Source organism: Poromitra crassiceps (assembly GCF_964638095.1).
Source record: "Poromitra crassiceps genome assembly, chromosome: 10".
Taxonomy (NCBI): Eukaryota; Metazoa; Chordata; class Actinopteri; order Beryciformes; family Melamphaidae; genus Poromitra; species Poromitra crassiceps.
The window spans coordinates 21,686,355-21,712,568 of record NC_139631.1 but is presented as its reverse complement, the minus strand read 5'-3'; the positions used below and the strand labels follow the sequence as shown (position 1 = coordinate 21,712,568).

General features: G+C 43.7%; 1 protein-coding gene across 1 annotated transcript; it reads right to left on the bottom strand.

Annotated features, from left to right (window-relative positions):
* Nucleotides 1-1,095: 1,095 nt before the first annotated feature.
* Nucleotides 1,096-23,556, bottom strand: LOC310783491 (clustered mitochondria protein homolog). Its single transcript, XM_083644358.1, has 28 exons — nt 23,362-23,556; nt 20,883-20,992; nt 20,418-20,589; nt 16,621-16,758; nt 16,326-16,480; nt 15,950-16,104; nt 15,657-15,779; nt 15,330-15,462; nt 15,121-15,213; nt 14,844-15,010; nt 14,439-14,621; nt 13,727-14,167; nt 13,555-13,628; nt 13,348-13,452; nt 13,130-13,230; nt 12,885-13,037; nt 12,018-12,080; nt 11,648-11,898; nt 11,476-11,560; nt 10,895-11,048; nt 10,614-10,753; nt 9,918-9,998; nt 9,703-9,828; nt 9,482-9,591; nt 9,275-9,368; nt 9,024-9,149; nt 8,837-8,910; nt 1,096-2,527 (listed from the first exon to the last, which is right to left on the bottom strand). Exons 1-28 carry the CDS (start codon nt 23,408-23,410, stop codon nt 1,366-1,368), a joined length of 4,818 nt encoding a protein of 1,605 aa, XP_083500484.1. The 5' UTR covers nt 23,411-23,556; the 3' UTR covers nt 1,096-1,365.
* Nucleotides 23,557-26,214: the final 2,658 nt, after the last annotated feature.

Sequence of the window (26,214 nt, the reverse complement as noted above, 5' to 3'; positions counted from 1 at the left end):
TAGTACTAGTGATTAGAACACGGCTCTCTCGAATACTCGATTCTGATTGGTCAATCAACAATATTCACCGGTCATTATTTCTCGACAACCGACCGCTGCTCTGCCACACCTGGATGAATCAGTTGATAAGAGCTTTTTGTCAGCAAACACTACTAATTAGGCCAACCAGTTGCAGCTGTGGTGTCTTGTGTGCCAATTACGAATGAAACCGCTTTGCCGTTGAAAACGCTATTAAAAAATCTATTTGAATAATTATTTTTGTCAGATTATTGAATGATTTAGTTGTAGGCCGTGTTCTAAGCGGGATAATGTATATTGAGGCGGTGATTACTGGGAAATAATGGCCTTCAGGTGAATCATTAAGCCCTCCGCTGCGCGTCGGGCTCAATCATCACCTGTCGGTCATTATTTCCACCGTAATCACCGCCTCAATATACATTATCCCTTACGTAAACCTCACTCCCTGATGCCTTAAGAGACACTCTAGCGATAGATGCTAGAGCCTATGTGGGTTTTAGCCTCCTTGCTAGGGTCTCCACCTCCCATGCCAGAGGTTCTGAGGTCGATTCCCAGCTGTGGGGGACGTTACACAACGCAGGTTACACTTATCACCTTACGTCAATTATCAGAGGACTAATAGGGCAGAAATAAATGACTACTGTTCCTTTTGCACAACCCATGCATTCTTCATGTGTCTTTTATAAGTATTGCTGATGGATCTGCTGCTGAAAGTCCCACCTGGATGACTTTCTTATTAGGTCTTATAGATGTTTTCTCTGTCTGTCTCTCTCTCAAACGTTCATATCCTATTGTGCCCCTAAAACTTTGACAATTTACAAACAATACAATTTTATAAACGTCTTGTTACATGTTCGAAATAAAATCAGTCTTTTATCTTGATTATCAACTTGAATGAAAGAATGTATTTGATGCCATGCTTTCATTTTCTTTGCTTGTTTACTCTTGTCTTGGATTATGCATTTGGTGTTTAATAGATTAATACATGCATGCATTCAACATATTTATAGGCAGATTTATTTTCTGTGAACCAAAAACGAGGTCACTATTGAAGAGGAAGAAACACAGTCTATTCAACAGAGTAAAAAGTTTATTGTTGAAAAAGTAGCCCTCAACAGTACAGCCCTCTCCCAGTATCGGTAATAATCTCTCCAACAGCAAGTAACATTCATCCTCTCTATCTTCTCTGCTGCATGTTCAGTGGACCAAACAAGATCTCCCTTACTCCTAACTATCCATTTAGGAATGAAGGAAGGGAGGAGGGAAAGCTTAGTCCTACAGCAGTGACTGGTGGGAAGGGGGGGATCTCACTACAACACTATTTTCCTGGTTTCATACAGTATGTTCTCACTCTTCAGCTATTCCATTGACTGTGACACTTCCCTCTGCTAGTCCATTGACTGTCATGTCTCTGTCTTCTGTTCCACTGGCTGTGATGGCTTTGGAAATGACAACATCTGCCAAGGCCTCTTTACTCTTAAGTTCTAATGTGTCAGCAGCAGTCATGTCCAGGACTCCATTCATATCACCGTTAACCTCATCTGACCTCTTCATCTCATTGACTGTTGCCTCAGATTCCACCCCTCCCTCGTCTGTCCTGCTCTCCTCTTCATTTGCTGTGTGGGTCTCCGTCTCCTCTCCTGCAGACTTCACCTCTGCCTCCCCGTTCACTGTTACCGGTACTTTGAGCTCGCCATCTGCAGCTGTGGTGCCACTATGCTGACTATCTCCTCTAGCTACGGCTGTTTTCTCTTCATTGAGGTTTTGTTCACCTGGCTCCATTACATGACCGTTAGCTGGTGCTGTGGCAGTGCTCTCCACTGCGGTCTCTTCCACTGGCTGGTCATCTTTGCTCTCCTTGGCATTCTCAGCTGGGCTTCCTCCATCCTCCACTTCCTTCCCGAATCCTGTTTCTTTATCCGAGCTTGGCTCTCCAGCTTTCTGGGTGTCTGAGGCTGCAGGCTCGTCAGTTACTTTGTCTTTCTGGGTCTCTGAGGCGGCAGGCTCGTCAGTTACTTTGTCTTTCTGGGTCTCTGAGGCGGCAGGCTCGTCAGTTACTTTGTCTTTCTGGGTCTCTGAGGCTGCAGGCTCGTCAGTTACTTTGTCTTTCTGGGTCTCTGAGGCGGCAGGCTCGTCAGTTACTTTGTCTTTCTGGGTCTCTGAGGCTGCAGGCTCGTCAGTTACTTTGTCTTTCTGGGTGTCTGAGGCAGCAGGCTCGTCAGTTACTTTGTCTTTCTGGGTGTCTGAGGCAGCAGGCTCGTCAGTTACTTTGTCTTTCTGGGTGTCTGAGGCGGCAGGTTCGTCAGTTACTTTGTCTTTCTGGGTGTCTGAGGCGGCAGGCTCGTCAGTTACTTTGTCTTTCTGGGTGTCTGAGGCTGCAGGCTCATCAGTTACTTTGTCTTTCTGGGTGTCTGAGGCAGCAGGCTCGTCAGTTACTTTGTTTGCCTCTTCTCTTGCCTCTGCTGCCCTCTGTTCCATTAGTTTCTGCTTAAACTCCTGGAGTCTGTCACTAAGAAAACACAATGTATGCATGAGTGGTTTCATACCTAACAAAAAGGCACATAAGCACACATGGTGCACATATCTAAACATCAACATTTAGTATCTCTAAAATATAACATTAGTGCCTGAAGTATGTAAAAATGTTATCATTTTGTGAAACATGGACACAAGTTATTTACAATCCTTTAACAAGAGCAATCTTGTAAGGTGAGACTTTTTGAAATGGTGGATATCTCATGTTGGAACAAAACTGTATTTGTATTTAATCCATAGAGAAAGGATCAATGTTTCCCCTAGGATGGGGTTGTAGCTACACGAGCGTGCACTTGCAAAGCATGTCCTGCCTAGTAGGAGATAATCTCTCAAGAGTTTAGATTTGCATGAAAGAACTGTAGCCATGTGGGCCATGAATGTCAGGTGCAGTTACTGTAGCCTGCTACAGTGAAGATTTGAGCTAAAAACAGGGTGTAAATGACGTCTTTTCAACTTGGTATCTCAGGGCTTGTGGAGGCTTGGATTACGCCAGGTGAGCAGTACGGAAGCGTTTTACGTTTGTTTTTGTTTGTTTTGTTTCTGTTCCCCTCATTGTTTTTATACATTTGAAATTTGGACCTCATCCACTTCAATTGTTTAGGTTGTAATGGCAAATTATTGATCAAGTGTGTATTGATTGATTAATTATTAAGTATGACAATTCTAAGGTGTATTTTGTGAACTGTGTTCTTCAGTCATTGTAGAAGATTGCTGTACAGAGTTTTCCTGTGAGAACCTGTGTCCTGTTGTGACTAGACTGGATTTGTTATGTATTCCAGTGAACATCAGATTAGCTACATGGTTGAATGGAAACTTACTAGGCTGAATGGAACTTTTAGACAGTAGTGGAAAATCACTGCCCTCCACGAGAAGAGGGCGGGCAACATTGGTTTTAGTATATGAACTGTTGTAAACAATGATGCGGGGCTCTTGCATTGACAAATGTAGTCAAGAGGAGACCTCTCTGCAGAGATGTTATTGTGGAATAAAAACCTCCTAGAACACTTGAAACGGATATGTCATTATTGATCAATCAGCAGGACATTGCAGTTGGATTTTTCCTCTACAACTTGGGGGCTCGTCACGGGATCTCACGACTGGGATGCGGACCTCTGGCATGTCGACTGGTGATAACCTCCTGTCAAAGTTGGACCTGAAAGCTCGATTAATGCTAAGAGAGCAGGAGTCGACATGCGGAGGAATGTAGCCCAGCGCTGTGATCTGCGGAACCTGGTGAGGCAAATACACACTGAGTGCAATGTTGATTGATCAGTTTTTATGTCAAATTGAGTAGCTGTGAAATTTAGAATAATGTTATACAATTGGTTCTAAAAATAGACAATTGTAACTACTGTTAAAAGCTGCAGGTCTGGGGGATTGTGTAGTGGAGAACGGATGTAACTTCTGCCTGGGCAATTCTTTGCCTTTGAGGGGAGTGCGGGGTCCTGGGGATGCTCGCGTGAGATAATATTAAATAAAACTCACTATTGCCGTTATCGGATATACTCACCGCCGAGAGGGTGAGGCGTTGCGTTAGGAAAACGGATGTAACTTCTGCCTGGGAAATCTTTTGCCTTTGAGGGGAGTGCGATGTGTCCTGGGGATGCTCGCGTGAGATAATATTAGATAAAACTCACTATTGCCGTAGCTTAGAGCGCACGCGTAAGGGAGCTTACTAGAGCCGACTCATATTTGGGCAAGATTTAGAGAAGAATAAATCGGCCTGTTTGTCGACGGGCAAACAGTAAAGACGCAGGTTGAAAGGTATTACTTGGCGTCGACGTAAGTTGAAAGGTATACTTAGCGTCTAAAAACTGCAGTAAGTGGAAAAAAAAACACATACCCGGACCTGAGTTTTGCGAAAGGAGGTATAAAGTATATGTGGATATAATAGAAGGGAGACAATTACAAAGTCAAAGCATTGGGAAAATTCTTACCATTCATTTACAGAAAAAGAGAAAAAAAAAAGAAAAGTTGTTTTCAAAAGGTCTTTTTCCTTTGAACAAAAAAGGTGAAATAAAAAAAAAGGGGAGAGTGTGGGTGAAACTGAGCAGTGAGGCTCATTGAGGAAGAAAAAAAATTAGAAAAATGAATGGGAAATGAATGGGAAATGACTGAGATATGAATGAGAAATTTCTGAATGAGAAAAATGAGAGGAAGAAAAATCACAAAGTTCACAAACTAAACTTTTTGTTGTGGGGCTAAACGTTCAAATTGAACTTTTTGTTTTGGGATGCAAGCGTTAAACAGGGGCTAAACATTCAAATTCAACTTTTTATTTTGGGGCTTAAACGTTCATATGTGTGTAGATAAGCCGGCCGGCAGGGGACAAACAGGGTTGTTTACTTTGTTATGTGGATCCACAGTTATGTTTTATTTTAACCCATACCTGCCTACAAAAGATGGTTGTTATTTTGTTTTTATTGGTAATATCATAAGGTATTGGTTTTGATTTCGCACACACAAACAAAACCACAGTTGTTTAGAGAAAGCTCACGAGGAGCTATGGGTTTGTATTTGCAGAGGGCGAAATACACACCAGGAAAGCACATTTGTCTCAAGCAGACCTACACGCCACATTTAGAGGGAAATATAGACTGTATAAAAGTTATGGTCTAAGTGGTTTTGAACAAAACCACAGAGGGAAAAAAAAAAACACATTTATGCCACATTTAGAGGGAAATATAGACTGTATAAAAGTTATGGTCTAGGTGGTTTTGAAAAACCACAGAAAACAACAGCAACACATTTATTATTAAGGGGAAAAGAAAGTATGTCTGCCAGAAGCAATACATACCATACATACATACACTTTCAATTATCATGTGAGGAGTTTAATCTTTCGCTAGTGTCTCTTAATGTGTCTTAAAAGGTCTCAACCTGGAAATTGACCCGCGCCTCACCACCACCATGCAGCAGACTGAGAGTCAGCGCCAGGCTCGATTACACTGAAGACCGCCAGCGGTCCAGGCTCCAGTGGAGACCATCAGCACTCCGAGCAGGCTTCAGCCAGGGAACCGGCAGCAGCATCCGTACCAGCAGCCACCAGCCCTGAACACCGCAGCTAGCGGCCAGCAATGGGAGAGAGTAAAATCTCTCCCTCCCGTGTAAGTGTTTCACCACACCGGTGTGACGGCTACAGAAATGCATATGAGTGGTTTGCTTGCTGTAAAAGAATATATGACTGCCGTGGAGTTTTCGATTCATAGGCTTGGCCCGGAGGTTGACGCCACCTGGACAGTAACAGCGGAGAGGACTCAACGAAGCGAATCAAGACGGAGCGGAGAGGGTGTGAGGCGCTGGTCAATAGCAGGCGAGAGACTGACACGGCCGGAGACGCAAGCCAGTTGAGGGTGGAGGAGTTCACAGCAGAACTTCCTCCAAAGACACCAATGATGAGCAGATAAGTAATGACACACATGAACATTTGCATGTTACAGTTGTTTGACAAACCATTGTTTTAGTAAGAGAATCACACACTGTATACATTATGTACATGCAATGCACTCAGAGCAAAAGTACTTTTTTGCATTAGTACAGTATTGTTTAATAGAAGTTATGTTTTTTTTTTTTTTTGGCCTGGAAAACCCTTATTGCCAAGCGAAAAGGTAAATGTTTGTGAACACACTGAGATTTCTCTTCCCCCCCGCTTCTCAGCCTGAAGCGGCGCAGCACCCTCCAGATAACCACAGTGCATAGCGCACACACATTTTCCCAAGAGGACTGAGAGAGAGGCAGAGACAAGTTAAAGGGTGTCTCTCTCTAAAAAATAAGTATATAAAAAAACTGCTAAATTAATTGACACATGCGTTATATAACGCATCTGTCAAAGGGGGTAAGCAGCTTTTGTTTTGTGTCTGCTTTTTGTTTTGTTTTTAAGTTTTTGTTGTTGTGGTGTATGTGTTTTGTGTGCCTGTGTGACTGAGACAATCAGATGGACAAGCAGACTGAGACAATCAGATTGGACAATCACCATGGGACGATCTCCAATGCCAGATGCTGAGATCCAGCCCCCCCCCCATATCCTTCACCAGCGCAATTAGCTTAGGCTTTCCACACACACACACACATGCGTGAGCTGGACCACAGACGGTTTCCCCATGACGAATCGGATGCAGAGAGTCGTACTTTGCGTGGTTTGTGTAAAAACTGTGATCATGTGTATTAAAAAACCGTTGGAGGCATGGGAGACAAGGGAGTGTGAACACAGTGTGAATGAGTGATGTTTGACGGTGAAAGGTGTGTGATCGTTGAAGGCAATGTTATTGTACACCAGTTAGACAGGAGAAAGGGGACTCCAGTGTGACTGGAGAGCGGAGAGGAGGACAAAGACTTGAGACATGACTTGGACTTGTAAAATAGACTAGATTGACCATTTGCATCAAAATTGGGTCGTGGGTTCAATTTCCCAGCCTCTGAGTGGGCTGCATGCCAAAGTGCACTTGGTGTGTAGCCTATGTCTGCCAGAGGTTTGGAAATCGTCAACAATTGTAGTAAGAAACCCGAAAAAAGAAGAAAAAAACATTTGTAGCCTGTGAGAATGTTTTTGTATGAAATGTGAATAGCGGCTTGCTGATATGAGTGGATAGTGGAGGACAAGTGGGAGGCGGGCCAAAACGATTTAGTGACTTCGATTACCAGGATCCAACACCAGTGAACAGGAGCCAATTATCAGAAATGTGTAAACTGTGTGTTTTTAAGAAGAAAAAAATATATGCCAAAAGTGTGGAACAATAAAAAAGGCCATTGACCTCTGACACACTTCGTTTATGATATGAAATCTTGGGTAAATAATCATGCTTAATTTGATATTTAGCATCGCCAAGAGTTTGATTTGAGCAAATGATACATTGTAACATAAGTATGGATTAAGTATTAAGTAAGTAACCGAAATGAAGGACTTATTAATTGTGATTGTGAACACATAGGGAAATTTTAATCTATATAGATGTGTGAGATGATACATTTTTTTCTAACAAGTTAAGGATAATAGTTATGTTAGTTTTCTTTGACTGTGTTTGAACTTATAGTTTGTTATCAATAATTTATTTTTAATATTGATAATAATGATTTATTCTTATCAAAAGTGTGGAATTGTAATGGCAAATTATTGATCAAGTGTGTATTGATTGATTAATTATTAAGTATGACAATTCTAAGGTGTATTTTGTGAACTGTGTTCTTCAGTCATTGTAGAAGATTGCTGTACAGAGTTTTCCTGTGAGAACCTGTGTCCTGTTGTGACTAGACTGGATTTGTTATGTATTCCAGTGAACATCAGATTAGCTACATGGTTGAATGGAAACTTACTAGGCTGAATGGAACTTTTAGACAGTAGTGGAAAATCACTGCCCTCCACGAGAAGAGGGCGGGCAACATTGGTTTTAGTATATGAACTGTTGTAAACAATGATGCGGGGCTCTTGCATTGACAAATGTAGTCAAGAGGAGACCTCTCTGCAGAGATGTTATTGTGGAATAAAAACCTCCTAGAACACTTGAAACGGATATGTCATTATTGATCAATCAGCAGGACATTGCAGTTGGATTTTTCCTCTACAAGGTCCTAAACAATATGGAACTTTTCCTTTAACATAAAAAAAAATTAACAGATTTCTTTGGTGGGGCATTTCTGCTTGATTGAATAGTTTCACATTGGAGAGAGACAGAAAAGGTGTGTGTGTGTGTGTGTGTGTGTGTGTGTGTGTGTGTGTGTGTGTGTGTGTGTGTGTGTGTGTGTGTGTGTGTGTGTGTGTGTGTGTGTGTGTGTGTGTGTGTGTGTGTGTGTGTGTGTGTGTGTGTGTGTGTGTGCGCGTGCTTGTTTGTGCTTGTTTGTGTGTGTGCGCGCAAGAAAACAAGCCCGGCCCGAGCCCGTTCTGTCTGAGTCCGTCCCGTCCCATTGGCTGAATTTATGGGCCCGAGCCCAGGCCGAACCCAAAATGTTCTTAGTAAGTTGGCTGTTTATCTAAACTATAACCCTGTTGTCTGTTCCGTCTTATGAATACATAAGGTTTTAAGGTTACAATGTTATAACATTCTGTTTATCACACCAAAAATTACCCCAATTATATAAATATCTGACCACGAGCCCTCGGGGTCAGGCAGAGAATCTAACCTCTAGTGTGCATGTGTGCGCGCACATGCATGTGTGAAAGAGAGAGAGGGAGATGAGCCGGATTCAAACCCAGGACATTGCAGGTACATCATATGCGCTAGGACCCCTCAGCATTAACAAATTGATCCAACAAACATATTATATATTGCATTATGTGTTGACTGATCACCTCTGTGTATTCTTCCTGATCCCCGTGACCAGGACCATCTGCTCCAGTATGGTTTCATTTCCGGGGGTCAGACACTGAGGACAGACGGGAGGGGGCGTTAACACCAAACTGCTTCAGATTCAAAAGGACTAGCGCTGCTGGACACAACCTGCGTGTCTGCCTGAGTCTATGAAAGGCCCAACAGTACCTCCACTGTTTGCTCCGTGCAGTCGGCTCCTGCCTGTCTGAGAGAGCGCTCCACCCGCACTGCCTGCTGGGTAATGGTACACAGAAACTCTGTGCTGCAACGTGTCTGCGCGTGATCTTCACCAAACTGAGAAAGAGAAGAGCCATAAGACATAACATGCACAGGCAATCCTCTGTGTGTGTGTGTGTGTGTCTCTCTCTTTCTCTCTCTCACACACACACACACACACACACACACACAGGGATACTCACCATCAAGGTGAAAGCAGCGAGAGCCTCTTTCTCATGGTTCATAGCAGATCGGTAGTCTCCCTTACTGCACATGCACTGGGCCAACAGGTGCTGCCTGGACAGTGGGAAAACAAGGACACAAACAGTCAGGGAAGAGGTTGGAAAAGGGGAGAAAACAACCCCTTTTACACAACACAGTGCATACTAGACATGGCTTTATCTAATTACGTGAGTGCGGTATGCAGATCTCTGGGGCCAAAGAAGGAAGCGTTGAGTCTGAGCGCGTTCTTCAGGTACTGTTCTGCCTGTTCTCCTGCCAGCACCAACCCCAGACAGCTCTAACAGAACCAGAGAGAGGCGTGTCAGACAGTCACACAGATTGAAGAACACAAGTCAGCAAACAAGCACAAGGGGAAAGCAGTAACAAGTTGCTGTTGTCGTTGACCTACATCCAGTGTGGCGGCATAGGGATGATCCTCTCCATGGATCGTCAGCATCAGCAGCCGAGCTCTGAGGAGACACTTCTGGGCCAAGGCGTTCTCCCCTCCAGCATACGCATAGACAGCCAAGAGGGCCTGCATTAGAGATACAGTCATAATAATCAAACTGTACCCAGTCTACCCAGATGACTCAGTACATATACAAAATGTGTAGCTGTACTCACATATTGCTGGATGGTGTTGGGATGGTCAAAGCCAAGCACTCTCTCGCTGATGACCACTGCTTTCAGTTGGACGCTGCGGGCCTGGAGGACAGAGGAAGTCACAGGGAAGGAAGAATGAATGGCCAGCTTCACATACTGTATATTGAGAATCAGAAGCACTTTAATAGGCACGGAGCGAATGCACAGGAGTCTGTCTTTGTGAAGTTGGCGTAGACTAGGGCTGGGAGATCATTCAATATTGTTTATCGTCTTTCAGCTGATTCCTATCGTCATATGATTTTGCGATATCCTGACACAATTCCTGTGCCTAAACTTATGATAAGCCAAATTTATTTTAAAACAGGCAAACTGAGGTATGATATGAAACATTTTAAGGAATATTATTTGAACATTTGAATCTTGTTTGACGTCACACCTAATACAACACACCATACCATTTGGTTCAATTTGATGATCACAAATTGATTATTTAACATGATTTTGCATGAGCCATATTGTGAAATATTGTAATATATCTTGATATATATCGATATCGAATAAAATCCTTATATTTTTGTGTACTGGTTTCAACCATATCACGTAGCCCTTGTGCGGACACATACTGACAACCAGAGCTTTTCACAGTACACACATGGTATAGGGATGAGGTGCTTCAACCAGCATAGTAGTGAAGAGTTGTGGAATAGATAGGCCTACCTCTGCTGCCTGTCCCTGCAGGAAGGCCACCTTGGCCAGCAAGCTGAGGCAGTGACAGGCCTCTGGGTGCAGGTCGTCACACACCCTACCAAACAGGTAGGCTGCCTCTTTCAGACACTCATGGGCCTGATCCAACAAACCTTCAGTTGAGAAACACACACAGTCACTTGGTGCCAACAGTTCTATTAATTCAGATTGAGCTCAAAATAAACACAAAGATGACAGAAAAATGAATTTGCAGCATGGACACTTTTGTAAAGTGTACATCTTGATAGCCCTACCTTTCTGAATGGAGTTCTGTGCAGCGCGCAATGCTTTTGATGCGTCCGAAGTTGGCATGTGAATGTGCTTGACGACGGGAAAGATGTTGAGGATGTCATCAGGACCAATGGGAGCTTTGCTTTGGTTGTCGAGCAAGTAGTCTCTTAGTCTCAGCTGGCGTAGACACAGAAGCAATAAATATTACCAAAATGCTACACAACACTAGCCTGGTATTCAGCCCCATATGAATCACAGTTGTCAGCACTCTTCATATTGGCGCTGGATACCAGGCTAACACAACACAGCTATAGACCCATTTCACAGCAACCGGTTTGAGGTGGTAAAGCAGGAAGTAAAGCAGGTGTAGCCAATGCCATTAATGATGGCTCAATTCCATTTAGGTGCTCCAGTGCCAGGGCCCTCATTATTGGTTACACCTGCTTTACTTCCTGCTTTAGCACCTCAAAACGGCTGCTGTGAAAAGGGCCTTAATGACTGAGATGACTAAGACAACATGATGTGTTTCAGATAATCTTGTGACTATTCTTAACTGGGTAATAACATGAGCGGTGTCTTTGTACTCAATCCATATTTCAGATACCTGTACTCCAGTCTTCAGGCAGAACTCTCTCAGCAGAGACAGCTTTTGCAGCCCGTAGTGCTCTAGCAGGTGGTTAGGAGGCGAGCTGTGACAGAGGAAACAGACAGATGTTATTATGGAGAATGACTAACAAACACATAACAGTCAGAACAAACAAAGTGCGCGTCCTCACCCCAGGCTGTCAGACACCTCATATGTCTCTGTGGCATCCTGGCAGACCAGGTTCCACAGCTCAGCCCCGGTGAGCGTGCTCCAGGGTGTGCTGTCAGCCGCCCCGGCCCCGGCCCCGGCCCCGGCCCCTCGCCCACGCCGCCTCGACTTCTTCTTAGTCTCCTCCCCCACTGGGGTGGGACTAAAGTGGGGAACCAATAGGCAGCAGAGGAAGTGACTGACAGCTGCAGAGAGACTAGGCACATCCACGCCCTGCAAAGACATGACCAGAGGCTACCTTTCAATCTTTGAGGAGCATGTGACCCACTCCTGATCTAGTACGGTGTGCCATCATAGGAATGGACAGGAATACACACTGCATTATAGATTACCTGGAGGAAACTGTTGAATATTCTCCTCGTTGAACGCATCACAATTTCAGCTATGACCAATCTCTGGTGAAGATGAGTGCAAGGACAGTTAGAGAGAACACAGGTACATCAGCACAGGGTTTCTGCAGGTTTCAACAAGTTAAATCTTTCTAAGACCTTTTTAAGACCATTATGAATGCAATTTTATTTAACCTTTTTCATGTCCATACTGGCAAAAAAAAAAAAAGGATATGAAGGATATGAAGGAAAATCTGATTTTGATGGTCCCGATGTGAAACAATATTGGGTGATGGCAGCTGGCTTCTTAAGTTGGCTTTATGTTTTTCAGACTTCCCATGCAACTTTAATGCCTTATACCCAACCTTCCTAATTTCAGTGTTTTCCTGCACAAGGTGCAGCAGGCTTCAAATTTGTTAGTTTCATCCAGCGTCAACCAAGCACTAAACTCTGTGCTGTTCTCCAGCCAGATGTCATTGAACTTGCACTTACCTATTTATGAAAGTAACGTTAGCCCCCATACTAGCTGGGTGTGGTCAGATCAATTCTGCCCCGGCTGCACAGTTTGCATTAGTGATTATTGGTTGGTTTCGTGCTGTACTTTCGTTACAGCGTGATCAATACAATTTTTTCCAAAAAACAGATTTGAAAGTGAGACTGAAGTTAATGCAACTTTAGAAAAGTTATATAACTTCATAATCCAATCACTTTTTAAGACCTGTCAAAATCGTATTTAAGACATTTTAAGAGATTCTAAGTGATTTTAAGGCCTACAACTCAGATTATCGGATTTTCGACTTTTTAAAGACTGCAGAAACCCTGCAGCAAGACTATCTTAAATTTGACTACGGCACAAAGTCACAAACACACCGTTATATGCCTCAGGCGCTCCCTGTGCTCTGATTGGCTGATGGCCTTGATCACATGACCCAGATACCGGAGGTTGATGCCTTTCTGGTGCAGCGCCCGTTTCAGTGAAGCTCCATCCATGGGTGCCTCATTGCCCTGCAAGCAATAATCCACCTGCAGAACACACACATGGAGACATGTGGTGAGCTTGTTTCATTATCAACAATGTGTCTAAATAGCATCATGTACACAAGGGATCCACTTACAAAGGCCGGTATCTGCTGCGTGATGATGAGAGCTGCAGCTTCTCTCAATAACCTCTCCTGCAGCTTGGTCTTCTCACTATCACCGCTAGGGAAGGTCACTCCTGAACACATAGAACAAGAAGCCATTTATATTTTAGCAACAGATTTACGTTTCTGTGTGTGTGTGTGTGTGTGTGTGTGTGTGTGTGTGTGTGTGTGTGTGTGGTTTCACTTGGTACCTGGGGAAAAGATGTTTGGGTTGAAGCGCATCTCAAAGATGACATCGCTAAGGGAGCCCACATCCTTACAAGCAGCTCGTACTGCATCAGTGCTGCGAGAGTCACCTGCACACATACAGTAGAACCATTTGTTAGGTAAAAAAGAAAAGAAAAGACAAAATCTGTATGAATTTGCCATTCAATTAGATCTGCCCAAACACTTCTTACAAGCTGTTGCACATTCTTCTAAGCCTCCGTTCTCCTCCAGCCTCTCCCTGGCTCGTTGGGTGAACTGGGAATGCCTAGAGCAGGGAGTTAGGAAAGAAACAACACTTTAACATTGTGAAACACTTTAAACACCAAGTTAAAGACCATTTTCCACACTGAATGCAGAACTCACTTGTGCTGGATGAAGGCCTGCAGCAGCTCCGGCCTCAGTCTACAGAGGCCGTGAGGAAAGCTCCTCGGCAGCCCAGAGTCTGAGCGGTAATTCTCCGGCCAGCCTTCATCTTTTACACAACTCGTCTTCTCCCCTTCCTCTTCGCGGCTGTCTTTCCCCTCCTTTCCTCCGAGGCTTTCCTTGCCCTCTGTCTGCACCTCGGGACAGTAGTTTGCATCGGCCGGGAGGCTCCTGAACAGGTCCAGCAGGTAGTACCTCCCATCGGCCCCCAGCAGCCCCTGGGCGTCCACTGATGTGAACAGCGGTACCTGGTGACCGTTGGGTGATATGACAGCGTGCCTCTGGAGAGCGAGGGCTTTGGCGGCCTGGGCCAGGAGCTCTAGGAGACGTCTGCGCTGCGGTGACTCCTGGGGCCCCGCGTTCACCCCGTACAGCAAACCCCTGGAGAAGATTTTTAAAAATTCAAGCAGAAGACGTAAAAAGATGGACGTTGAAGATGTTTTACCACACATCTTTTCATTTTAAGTCCAGTGGATTTTTTTGTTTTTATATTTGTTTTTGACACATACTCTCAGTTATCAGCAGAAAACACACACACACACACACACACACACACACACACACACACAGACAGAGAGACAGACAGACAGACAGACAACACACACACACACACACACACACACACGCGTGTAACGGGTCCACAGGGGCATACCTTGAGGGAGTAGAAGACTCCTGCTCCTGCTCTGAGCCTTCCAAGCCGGGGGCCAGACCCTGGGCAGACAGACGCACTCCTCTGTAGTCTACAGTGGCCGTGGGTAAGGTGTGTAGCCCCTGTAGTGCCCCCTCAAGGTCACTGTAGGTTTGTACTCCTCTCAACTCCAGCCTCTGAGCAGCCCTGCAGGTGGAATATGAAGATACATTTAAATTGTCTGTGCACTGTGAGGTCCTGACGAAAAGTTGTCTTTTTAAAAGTGAAATAACAGCCATTCTATATTATATCTACATCTTATCAGACACAATATGTTGGTGCAGTGGTCTTAGTGAATCACTTAGGCCCATATCACCTTTACACACAATTAAGAGCATTCAAATGTACATCCTCATTGTTTTTTCTCACCTGCGGCCCCTTTCTCCACCAAGTGCCGCACTCGCTGCGCCCTGGCTCATGAACAGACCCCCCCACAGGAAAGCAGGGTCCTCCAGGTTTCCATTGACTGGGTCCACAAAGCCATCTATCACAGTCTCTGCCCCCTGACCCACAGCCCACACAAATGCACTGTTTACCTGAGGAAAGAGGTGAGAGCGAAGGTGAGAAAGGCACATGGCAAGATAACAGATGACATGGTTTCTGGACTATTTTGCTGTGAGCTAAATTATAAAGCTTTTGTCATTACCTGAAGCAGAGCTCTGTCTCTCTGTAGCCTCTCCTCCAGACTTCCCTGTGGAAGATCTCTGGCTGCTTGCAACTCTTCATTCCAGTCTGGACCCTATACATATGTACACGCATGCACAAACACATGCACACATAATAGTCAGTATTACTACCAGTGGCACACTACATTGACTCCTGAAAGGCAAGCGACTGTCCTCTATTGTAAAGAACCTGTGTTGCTGCCTGTTCGTCCAGGCCCAGCCTGCTGAAGCAGTTCCTGTGTGTGCGGGAGGCACAGGAGGGTCCCAGCCAGCTCAGGGTGCGGTAAGGAGTGGGCATCACCTCTGCTGGAGGCAACTGAGACCTGTTGGGGAAACAGAACAAACAGAAAGCACTTATGTCACACTCGTAAATGCACATTTTGGAATGGACGGATTTATAGTGTCAACGTCTTGGTCTATTAATCTCTCTGAACTCCACTATTAGGAGTAGGCTACTGCAGGATGGTCTCTGTGTTTCCTCCATGTGTCAGTGTTTCAGTGTTAGTGACAGTGTTACCTGTTCTTGAGAGCGGTGAGGCTTTGTTTGACTTTAGGGCTGATGTGACAGAGCAGGTCAGTGAAGCAGTGGCAAACTGGGGACGACTGCGCAGGACGAGGATCAAACACTTCTTCTGTAGACCTGAGAGGGCGAGACGGGGAGAGGACAGGGATTACAGAAGGCTCCAAAATGAATTTAAATGTTAATCAAATCAAATCAAATCCCAGTTTGACGCATTATGAGACTGTCACACACTCTCAGTTTAGGATTGACTACAAGAGGCAATCATCACAGCAGCAAATTCCTTGTACCTGTTCAGATAGAAACCTCTGGGACATGATGTGATTTCACACCGGCGTCCCTCCATTGTCACCACAGTGATGTACAGGAAGTCTCCCTGCAGCTTCCTGTGTCCAGGGGGCGGATTCCAACAACTGAGCGACATGTCCCTCAGACAGCTGGGAACCTGATCAGAGAAATAGGAAGTCATGGTGAGTGTGAGTGAGTGTGTGTGTGTGTGTGTGTGTGTGTGTGTGTGTGTGTGTGTGTGTGTATGTGTGTGTGTGTGTGTGTGTGTGTGTGTGTGTGTGTGTGTGTGTGTGTGTGTGTGTGTGTGTGTGTGTGTGTGTGTGTGTGTGTGTGTGTGTTCGGAACCAATGTGAAAACGGATCCTGGCTTTGCATGTACCTCAGGCTGGGAGCTGTGTGGTAGCAGAGCCATCAGCGGTCTCTCTGCTGATCCAGGGAGGAGGTACTCAGGAAGAGCTCCATCCTGATTGGTTGGCTCTGTTTTCGTGTTACTCGATGAGCGTTTCAAGCTCTTTCCATTAGTTACGCCAGAGTCTGCACGAGTAAAAAAAAAGAAAGAAAGGAGATTCAACTCTTTTACTGCTTGAACTGTTTCCATTTGTATTTCAGTTTGAGCGTTAACATGCCTAATTGTGTGACTGTGTGTAAGTGCACTGTATGTGTGCATACAGTACCTGGGGTGTGTGTGTGTGTGAGTGTCTCCAGTACACTGGGTGAATGTCCTTCTTTCAGTGCATCATGAGGTCCAGAGGCTCTCAGCAGCTCCAGCACACGGCCCAGATGGAGCCTGGCTGAGCGGGAAGTGTACGGCTCTGCACACAGCGGTTAACACAACAGTTAGACACGCCTTCTTTGTCCAATTGTCACAACAATGTTTATTTGTTTATTTAAAAGGATCCCCATTAGCTGACGCCTAGACGACCGCTAGTCTTCTTGGGGTCCAAGCCAACAATACAACAATGGATGATTAATATGGTAATATTAAGGATGGTAAGGGGAAATCCATAATGAAAAAACTAATTTGCATAATGGTATTGGAAGGTTTGATGAATTTGCGAACATGAGTAATTATTTTACAACCATAATCCAAAGAAACAAGATGCTAATATGGGATGTCAAAAAATGACATTTTGTACAATCGATCCCCTAAAGGCCCAATTATACTCTACGTTAAAGACGGACAGAGCCTTCTGTCCGTACTCTGCGTTCACTTCGTGCATTTTTTGTCTGTCCTCTGAAAGCTTATGGATACGCATGAAACAGAGCAGAACCACACACACACTCATACATTTGACTCTCTACTGCACACTGGTGGATGTATTGCTTAACATGATACCAACGTGAAAGACGCATGGAAGTATGTGGGCAGTGGCCATTACACCATTTGAAACGGACGCATTTATTTTCGTATGAAAATGGAGTATAAATGAGCCTTAACAATCCATGAATGATTTGAATGATCTTCATGTTGAGTTGTGCTAACTGGCACTGTGACAATCTTGACTGTCCAATATTTTAGGAAGAATATGTTTGATATGAGTTTTTCATTTCACTGTGACTGGCTGCTTTGTTTCCACATATGAACCATGCCTCCCTCTTCTAACTGCATTGTAAATTGTGTATAATGCACAAGCATCAATCAACAATTCCTGTTCCAATAGACACAAATTTGACAGGGTTGATATCTTCAGAGAACGGGCTACAGGTTTATTCGTTTCATTGCTTAAGAAGCTAGAGGGTGAGAGATAGCCTAATTGGTTGGCATACAGATGTAATCTCCCTGACTGTAAACCTCTTTGACACGTTGGAACACAAAATGTGAGTCAGCTATTTTACAGAGAACTGAGAGTGACTTTTAGAGTATGTGTGAAGGAGGATTGGGAGATGGAGGCGAACAAAATTATGCTTAGAATTACAGAGATCCTGATCTTGTGCATCATCAGACAATGTAACCATAACTGACCCACAGTGCAAATCATTATCATAACAATATGAGTCAATACAACCAATGTCAGTTAAGTATAAGCACAGAAACTCAGGGGTTCTAACATAATGTACAAACATACATAAGAGTACAAACTAGATGCTTATACCCATTGAGAGAGATGCCATGATCCCCTATTATACCGATGCTATCCTAATTACATCATCCTTGTTATAGAGTTATAGATTTTCCATAATGTAGCAGCTGTCTGTGATTTTAATGCCTGAACAGAACAACCCCACACAGGGAGAAAATACAAATGCTCCCCGTACTAAAGCTTAACCAATACACTGACTTTGCTCCACACAAAATAGCTGTGGCACAAGCGTGGTCAGTAAGAACAGGAGAAATCTGCTCCCGCTCTGTCAAAGAGAAAATTACTCCAACTCAAGTCTCAAATCCCCAGCCCGATCAACTTGTTCATCAAAAGGGCAGACAACACATGGATGATGTATAAACTGTATAACAGAACAGATGAATGTTGGGAGGGGGGAACTAGGCAGCTATAACATGCTAAGAAAAGCTAACAACAAAATCTTAGTAGGCTATCTTGGTGAATCATAAGAAATTAGAGCAAGACAATAACACAATCAATAAGACAGAAGAGGAAGCTATAATTATGCAAAAGCCCCTAACACTCTGCCAGTTGACTTCTGGGGATTTTTAGCTTGAGACGAATCACCATAAATAACAATTATTTAAAAAGGACGTAGCAACAGCAACCTCCACTATTGAAATCACAGAAACTCCAAGAGAAGAGCAGCTACTCATCGAGTTCCACTAAATTAACCCTATAAAGCCTTGGGGCAATCCTTGTTTGAACTGATTTGACTTTGACAATGACTGTTCATGCATTCCATGCCAAGAAGGTGAGTAAGATTATACAAGGTATTTATAAACCTGTGTGTGTCCATTCTCAGGGTTTTATCAAAGGTTATTGGAAAACATATTTGTGAGCAGATAGAAGCAGATATTTCTAGAAATAATTTTATGTATGATTTACAATCAGGGTTTAGGTCATCACACTCTACGGATAGCTGTCTGTTGTATCTCACCGATTACATAGAAAGGGAAATCGACTGTAAACTTTGTGGTATGGTTCTACTCGATCTGCAAAAAGTATTTGATACTGTTGACCACCGGATCTTACTTTATAAATTGAAGGCTTTTGGTTTTAATAATTCTGCCACAGAGTGGATCAGATCTTATCTATCGGAATGATACCAGAAGGTTGGCGTCAATGGGAATCTGTCAGGGGTAAGACGCAACAGCTGTGGAGTTCCCCACGGAAGTGTTTTGGGACCCCTTTTTTTACGATACTGTATGTTAATGACATGAAGTTCTGCTTGTTCTTGTGCCCTCTTTCTGTACGCAGACGACTTTGCCCTTGTTGTTTCACATAAGGATAAGGGCATGGTAGAGAGATGTCTGAGTGCAGAATTGGAGAGTGTAAGTAAATGGCTCACAGATAATAGGCTCTCTCTCCACTTCGGTAAGACAGAGTATATTCTCTTTGGGACCAAGGTCAAATTGGGTAGATCACCTGGCTTTAATGTTAAGATTGGAGACAGTAGTATCAGCAAAAAGCTGTGTTACCTATCTAGGCTGTGAGCTGGACCAGTCTCTCACCGGGGAGAGGATGGGCTTAAAAGTCACAGCAAAAGTCAACCAAAAAATCAAATTCTTTGCAAGAAAGTCAAATTCTCTGGACACAAAAACCCAGAATTTGTTGCCCATGGCTTTAGTGCAACCCCACTATGACTATTGACTATGCATGTACAGCGTGGTATACCAGTACCCCCAAGTACATCAAAACTAAATTACAGGCATCTCAAAATAAATTGATAAGAGTTGTGTTGAATTTATCCTCTCGTACCCATGTTGGCCGCTCCCAATTCACAGAACTAAAATGGTTGTCAGTTAAGAGCAGGGTCAGGCATTTGAAGTTAGGTCTTAGCCACATAATAGTGTTTGGCTCCGTCCCCAACTACTTGAAAGAAAATCAGGAGCTCAGGAGCTACAGAATGGAATCTGTTGTCTCCCCGTTTTAAGGAAATTTGCACTGCCAACCATTTCAAAAGAGCAGTGAAGGGATGGCTGCTGAGCAGCTGACAGCCAATTCATTATATAATGTCTTCATTGTTTGTAAGTTAATGTACATGGTGTTATGTATTGTTGATGTTGATGTTGTTGTTTTTCTATGTCTTAAATGGCTCGTGCTGTGCCGACCATTGATTGCTTTTTCAAATGAGGACCACAATGGAAATAAGTCTCATGGATTTTATTGTGTGAATTCCTCGTAAATTCTATACTGGTATATGGGTTTCTATTCATTATTATGTATTTTATATCTGTCAAATAAAAAGTTAAATTCATTCATTCATTCATTCCAATTCAAAATGCCAAATGGAAATAAAGCTGAACAGAGAGGGAGAGTGAACAATAGAGAGAAGAACAAAGTTGAGAGAAGAGAGAAAACAACGCTACCTTCTACCAGGCGGAGGATGGATCCTGGTTTAAGCCCCTTCAGGCTTTGTAGTTCTGCAAGCGGGTCCAGAGTCGTGCCAGCGAGTGCCAGCGACAGGCTGGAGCGTGGACACACCTCCTCTCTGGAAAGGAGGGCAATCACTGCATCCTGAACGAGCCAAAATCCATGGATCTGCAAAGACACGTGGTTTAACACACCAACACATAGCCACAGAAGAACATATAAATGCCTATATTAAATGAAAATTCAATGATCGCTGTGGGAAAATGTAGTAGTCATAACAGTAGGATATGTACAAGAATAGAGTATTGCAGATAATACAGCAAACAATTATAAAGAGAGAACATATTGAAAATACTACACAATAAATAAAGATGAAGCATCAGCTTCCATCATCTCACTATCACTTGTGAAGTCAGTTATTATTACAAGAGAGGGCATAACATTTTGGCTTTGGGTTTTACCGGCAGCTCGAATGACTCCACTCCTGCTCCCTGGATCTTCACAGGGAAGGATGTGTCCTCCTCCTGCTTCCTGCCAACAGCCCCTTTCCCGCCAGTCAGGGTGATCACATCTGTTTGGAGGGAAAAATCAAAGAAACTCAATTGATTGGCAACCTGTCCAGGGTGTTTCCCTGCCTTCTGCCTGATACATGTCGGGACGAGTTCCTTCTCCAATGACCATGAAAAGGCTTAAGGGAGTTTAGAAAGTGAATGAATTATAACCCTGACTCATTAGCTTCAGACTTCAGATGATGATGAAGTAACTTCTCCAGAGGCCTGTTTTTAGATCTGCTGCTCAAAAGCTGATCTGCTTGGCTGCAGCATCAAACAAGAACACTACATTTCCTCTAAAATCATCATGAGCTGGGCTAAAGTGTGTGTTTGTGTGTGTGTGTGTGTGTGTGTGTGTGTGTGTGTGTGTGTGTGTGTGTGTGTGTGTGCGTGCCTGCCTGCCTGTGTCAGGTATGGTATGTGCAGAGGGGGGTGGTAGGGGTGCCTGAGCACCTGCCCGTTTTCCCCTGATGCCCACAGTACCCTTTTTTCCCCTTTATTTTCTTTTCTTTTTTCTTTTTTTTACAGTGAGGGCATGCCCAGCGCCCTTCAAGAAGAACTTATAACAATAAATAACAATTTAGCAATAAATAAAATGCCCGGACAGTTTACACATGTTTACCTTTCAACCAGAAGTTAAGTAATCGTTTGTGTCTCTGTGACTTGGTGATTCTGTGATATTTTTTCCCAGGATGGCGAAGGCATGACCCGCCCTTCTCTGCCTCTGAATGGCCTAGCGTCAAACATTGTTGATCCAATCACATTCACTCACATTCACTGTGTTGGAGGTACTTGCAGCAACCCATGTTAAGGGCTTACCCAGGGGTGGATTTGAACTACTTACGAGGCGGACACGTTAACCACTTCACCAAGAGAGCTAGCTCCCTTGGCGGAGCTGATTAACATGCCTTTATACTGGGGCAGTGAGTTTAACCAACCTACTCGGGACTCACGAGGAATCGGCGCTGATTCACTTCGGTTACACTCCGACTGACTGGCGGGTCAGCAACAGTGAAACCGCGGTGTTGTGCCCTTTTTTTACTTTTGAGCCCCTGCCCCTCTATGGGTCTCTGTATGGCCCTGGTGCGTGCACGTGCATGTGTGTGTGTGTGTGTGTGTGTGCGCGTGCGTGTGTGTGCATTGATAGCGGTTGATAACATTAAGTGTGTGACAAAGTGAAAGTGGGGTGTGTCTCACGCATACATGTAGGCACACAAGAAGTGGAGAGTGAGCAGGATCCAGCGTGTTGCTCAAACTGGAGTGTGACCAAACCTGTTGAATTTGCCTAAGCTTTCATGTCATCTCCTCTCAGGGTGAAGGGACAGCCACACCTAACACTGGCATGTAGAAACAGCTATGGCATGTGCACAGACAAGCACAAAGTCTAATCCATTTTAGAAGATTTTAGACCGTTCTAATTCCTAAGTGCCTCTTGTCAATCTGGGACTACTTTATGCCTGGACAGCACCCAGCAAATAGTGTGTGTGTTTGTGATTGGCTCGAGGAAGGCGCCTCCCCACTGCAGGCCAGGAGCCATCAGCCTCTTTCCTATTGGAGCAGCTGCCTTACTACTGAACTGAACACAGTATTGTTTCAGCTCTGATAAGTTTATTTTGGCAGTGATAGGTGAGGGTGTGTTGTACATAAACAACAAAAGAATACAAATGTTTGCCCTGATATCTTATAGTAACATTATAGGAGTATTATATTGCAGTTAAATGTCAATGAGTTGTCTTGAAATTATATAACCTGTCAATCATCCTGTTGCCCCTGGATATACGCGTCCTTTAGCGTGGAGAAACGCCTCGGGGCATACTCACCTGGAGGAAAGCCAACATGCACTTCCTTCACTCACTTCTCCCACCCACCTCTTGCGGAAGAGGAGGGACAGGGGTTAAATGAGTTCAAATGGCAGAGTAGTGAGGGAAGAAAATGAAAAGGTAGACTATACATGTTGGGACCAAAAAGACAAGGGAAAGGTTTTTGCTTTTAGATCCATTTTAATTATGAGAAGGTGAGGTTGTGTCAAAACCTCACCTGTACTCTACTCTACTAATGCAATAACAATCAGTTGGTTCTGAACTAATTATCAACTTACTACTGCTAAAAAAGACAAGAATATTCCCAGTTTTGCCAGGGTTTCCAAGTAGGCTATGACACAGTAAGTAACTTTGTGAGGTTTTTCACCATACGAGTTACAGTTAGAGGAGAGGAGCGCTGAAGCTGATGATTCAGAGCAGCAGTGCAGTGCCAAATCTCCCACCCTCCTCCTTACATTCTCCAGCGAGGGAAGCAGCAGGCGAAAAAAGAAGGAAGAGCAGAAAAGAGAGAGACGAGAGCGAGAGGAGCAGTCGCAGTCAAGAAAAAACACACCACAGTGATTTCTCACCAGTTTTTGCCTGATTCCTTCCTCCTCCTCTCTTCACTTTGTCCTTCATGTCTGCTTGTTGAAGTCTTTGTTGAGCTGTCCTCTTGTCTGTGCCTTTTTATTTCTCCGTGGTGGAAGCTGCCTCCCCCTGCAGCCAAGATCCAAACTGCTGGAAGAGAGTGGGAGTGTGTAAGAGTGAGGTGTGGGCGCAACAGAAGTGAAAGTATACGCCTGTCTTTTCAGGATTGTGACTCCGGCCCCTCTGCCTCCACTGGGCAAACTCAGCTTATCTGTTTCCCCTGTGTAAGAAAGCCACACCCTCCTCTTGCTCAACACACTGGCTCATTACTTTCTGCCTCTCACACTTTGTTGGACTGGGTGTGTCTAACCCCTCTCACTCTGCTCACTCCCCTAGGCATGTTCCACCCCTGTGCCCTGGAGGAGAGGTGTGAATTAAGTGTACAGTGCCTTTTTGTAGACTCTCTTAAAACTTTGTTAGTGGTTTCGCTCCAGTCGGCCCATCTAGCTACACAGCTTTTAACAGCAAGCATTCCGTATTACAAAGGTTGTATGCTGGTTTGTTTAGACTAGAGCAGTGGTTCTCAAAGTGGGGTCCGGGGACCCCCAGGAACCCCCAGGGGACCTTGAGGGGTTCCAGGAGGTCCCCAGCAAAAAGAGGAATAATTTATTTTCACTACAACCAGAAGTAACACAATGCCATAATGTATGGTCATAAGTTTCATGCACTTTCTGTAATAAAACATCTAAAAGCAAATGTCTTATTACTGTAAATGGGGGTCCACTCCGTGGTCTAATTTGTGTCAGTTTAGGGGTCCTTGACATGAACAAGTTTGAGAACCACTGGACTAGAGAGCATCGGTGTATGGGTACGTTTTTGGAAATACATGTGTAGAGGAATATGTGGCTGGCTATGCATGATATATCAAGGGTATTGATCAGTCACATCTAATGATTCACCCTTTTGAGTTGTGACAGTTTATCAAGTCAAGTGTGATTTTGTTATAATACAGCTTTAACAGACAAGTTTGTTATAAAGAACCCAAATACCGATAAGAACGAGTCACAAGTAGCCTACATCACAAACTCCCCAAAATGGGCCCAAATTGGGTGTGTCTACTCAGTAGACACACCTATTCCTAGAATGCTCGTGGCTTGTTGGTTATTATTATTAACATCATCATCATCATCATCATCATCATCATCATCATTATCATTATGTAAGAATAATAATAATATTGTTATTATTATTATTATTATTATTATTATTATTATTATTATTATTATTATTATTATTAGTAGTAGTAGTAGTAGTAGTAGTAGTAGTAGTATAGAGCATCTTTGGTTTCCTCTCTAGCCTGCTTACCTCTGCTGAAAGACAGACAATTCAAGCATAGGCCTGGATCCTCTTGCTAAAATTTCTAGAGCTCAGAAAATGTTATCAGACATGGGAGCATCCATGGGAGGCACTGTGACCAACAAACATAAAAAGCACGATTTTCTCCTTTGAAACCAATGACTGTAGGTTTGAAACACGTCCTCAGTTTGATACTACATACTTTATGTGTACTTATGTATACTTAAGTCATACATATTTCTGTCAAACTAAACGGCGTCTATCAAGCAAATAAGTTAAGGTGGCTTTACCTTCATGAAATCTGGCCAGAGGACTTTGGCTAGGCGTCCTTTTTCAGTGCAGAAAACCCCCATATTACAGATTCATGACGTCAGGTTGTTGTTTGGGGGCGGTGCCCCGGCGATGTCTTGCTGCGTTCAATGCTCCTCGTATTTACGACCACTCCTGCAGTTTAGTGCTTTGGTTCAGCACATGTTCAGCACTGATCCTGTAACAAACCTTTTTTCGAAGCAAATATTATATTCAAAAAGAAACAATCAAAGAAAATTTTACATTTCTTGTGTATTGTTGTGTGTTTTAATTGATTATCAATTTGTTTAATCGTCATCATCGTCATTTTCACGATGAATAATTGCAATGCATACCGTACTTGCTTTCACGTTCGTCGCCAGTCATCGTCACATCTCAACCACTCAGAGGGAAACTGACAGTAGCTCAAGACTATCCCAGTTGTATTTACCGCGTTGTTCGGTTATCCATGTCCACTCATCTCAAAATTGCAATATTTACGACAACACCTGAACGCAGTATCTGACAGGAGGCAGGCTCAGGCTATCCTTGGCTAGCAGAACTAACCTTAGCTACAGCGAGGCAGTTTGTGTTTTAAACAACACATAGAAATATTGTGCATTTTAGGAAACGTTGTTGGTCAATTTAACGAAACGACTGGCTGTGACTCGTGCTGTGAAGTCAATAACCTGAAAGTGAGTGTCCTATCCAGTCAACTTAACGTTAGCTAACCAAGGTTAGCAACCACTTGCCTCTCTGATTGTGGTTGTTTATTTCCAGAATAATTATTTCCAGGCAGGAGGCTTTCACTACACTTTGACATTCAAGCTCATTCAAAGGCGTAACGTACATTAAATATAACAAGATTAGACATGTAGCCTGGTAACTGTAGGTTGGGTTGCAACATACTAGTTTCTATAATTATCACCTTTGTGAGTGTCTCTTCTTAATTCCCACGATCAGTGCGTCACATGAGGCTCAGAGTGATCAGACAGGTGTCAGAGCTTTCTGGGAGCTGGGATTAATAAATTAACGTTAACTAGGTGTTACCTTGTCAGTCTTATTATCGCATGTGACTAGCTGAATGGTGGTTAACAGTTTGGTGAAATGTGTAGTGTAGTTCCATTACAAGTTTGGCTGGAGATTGATTATGCTGATGTCTTTACTGTCTTTTAGCTTCCTCTTTACGTGGTCTTGTCTCATTCTTGGTA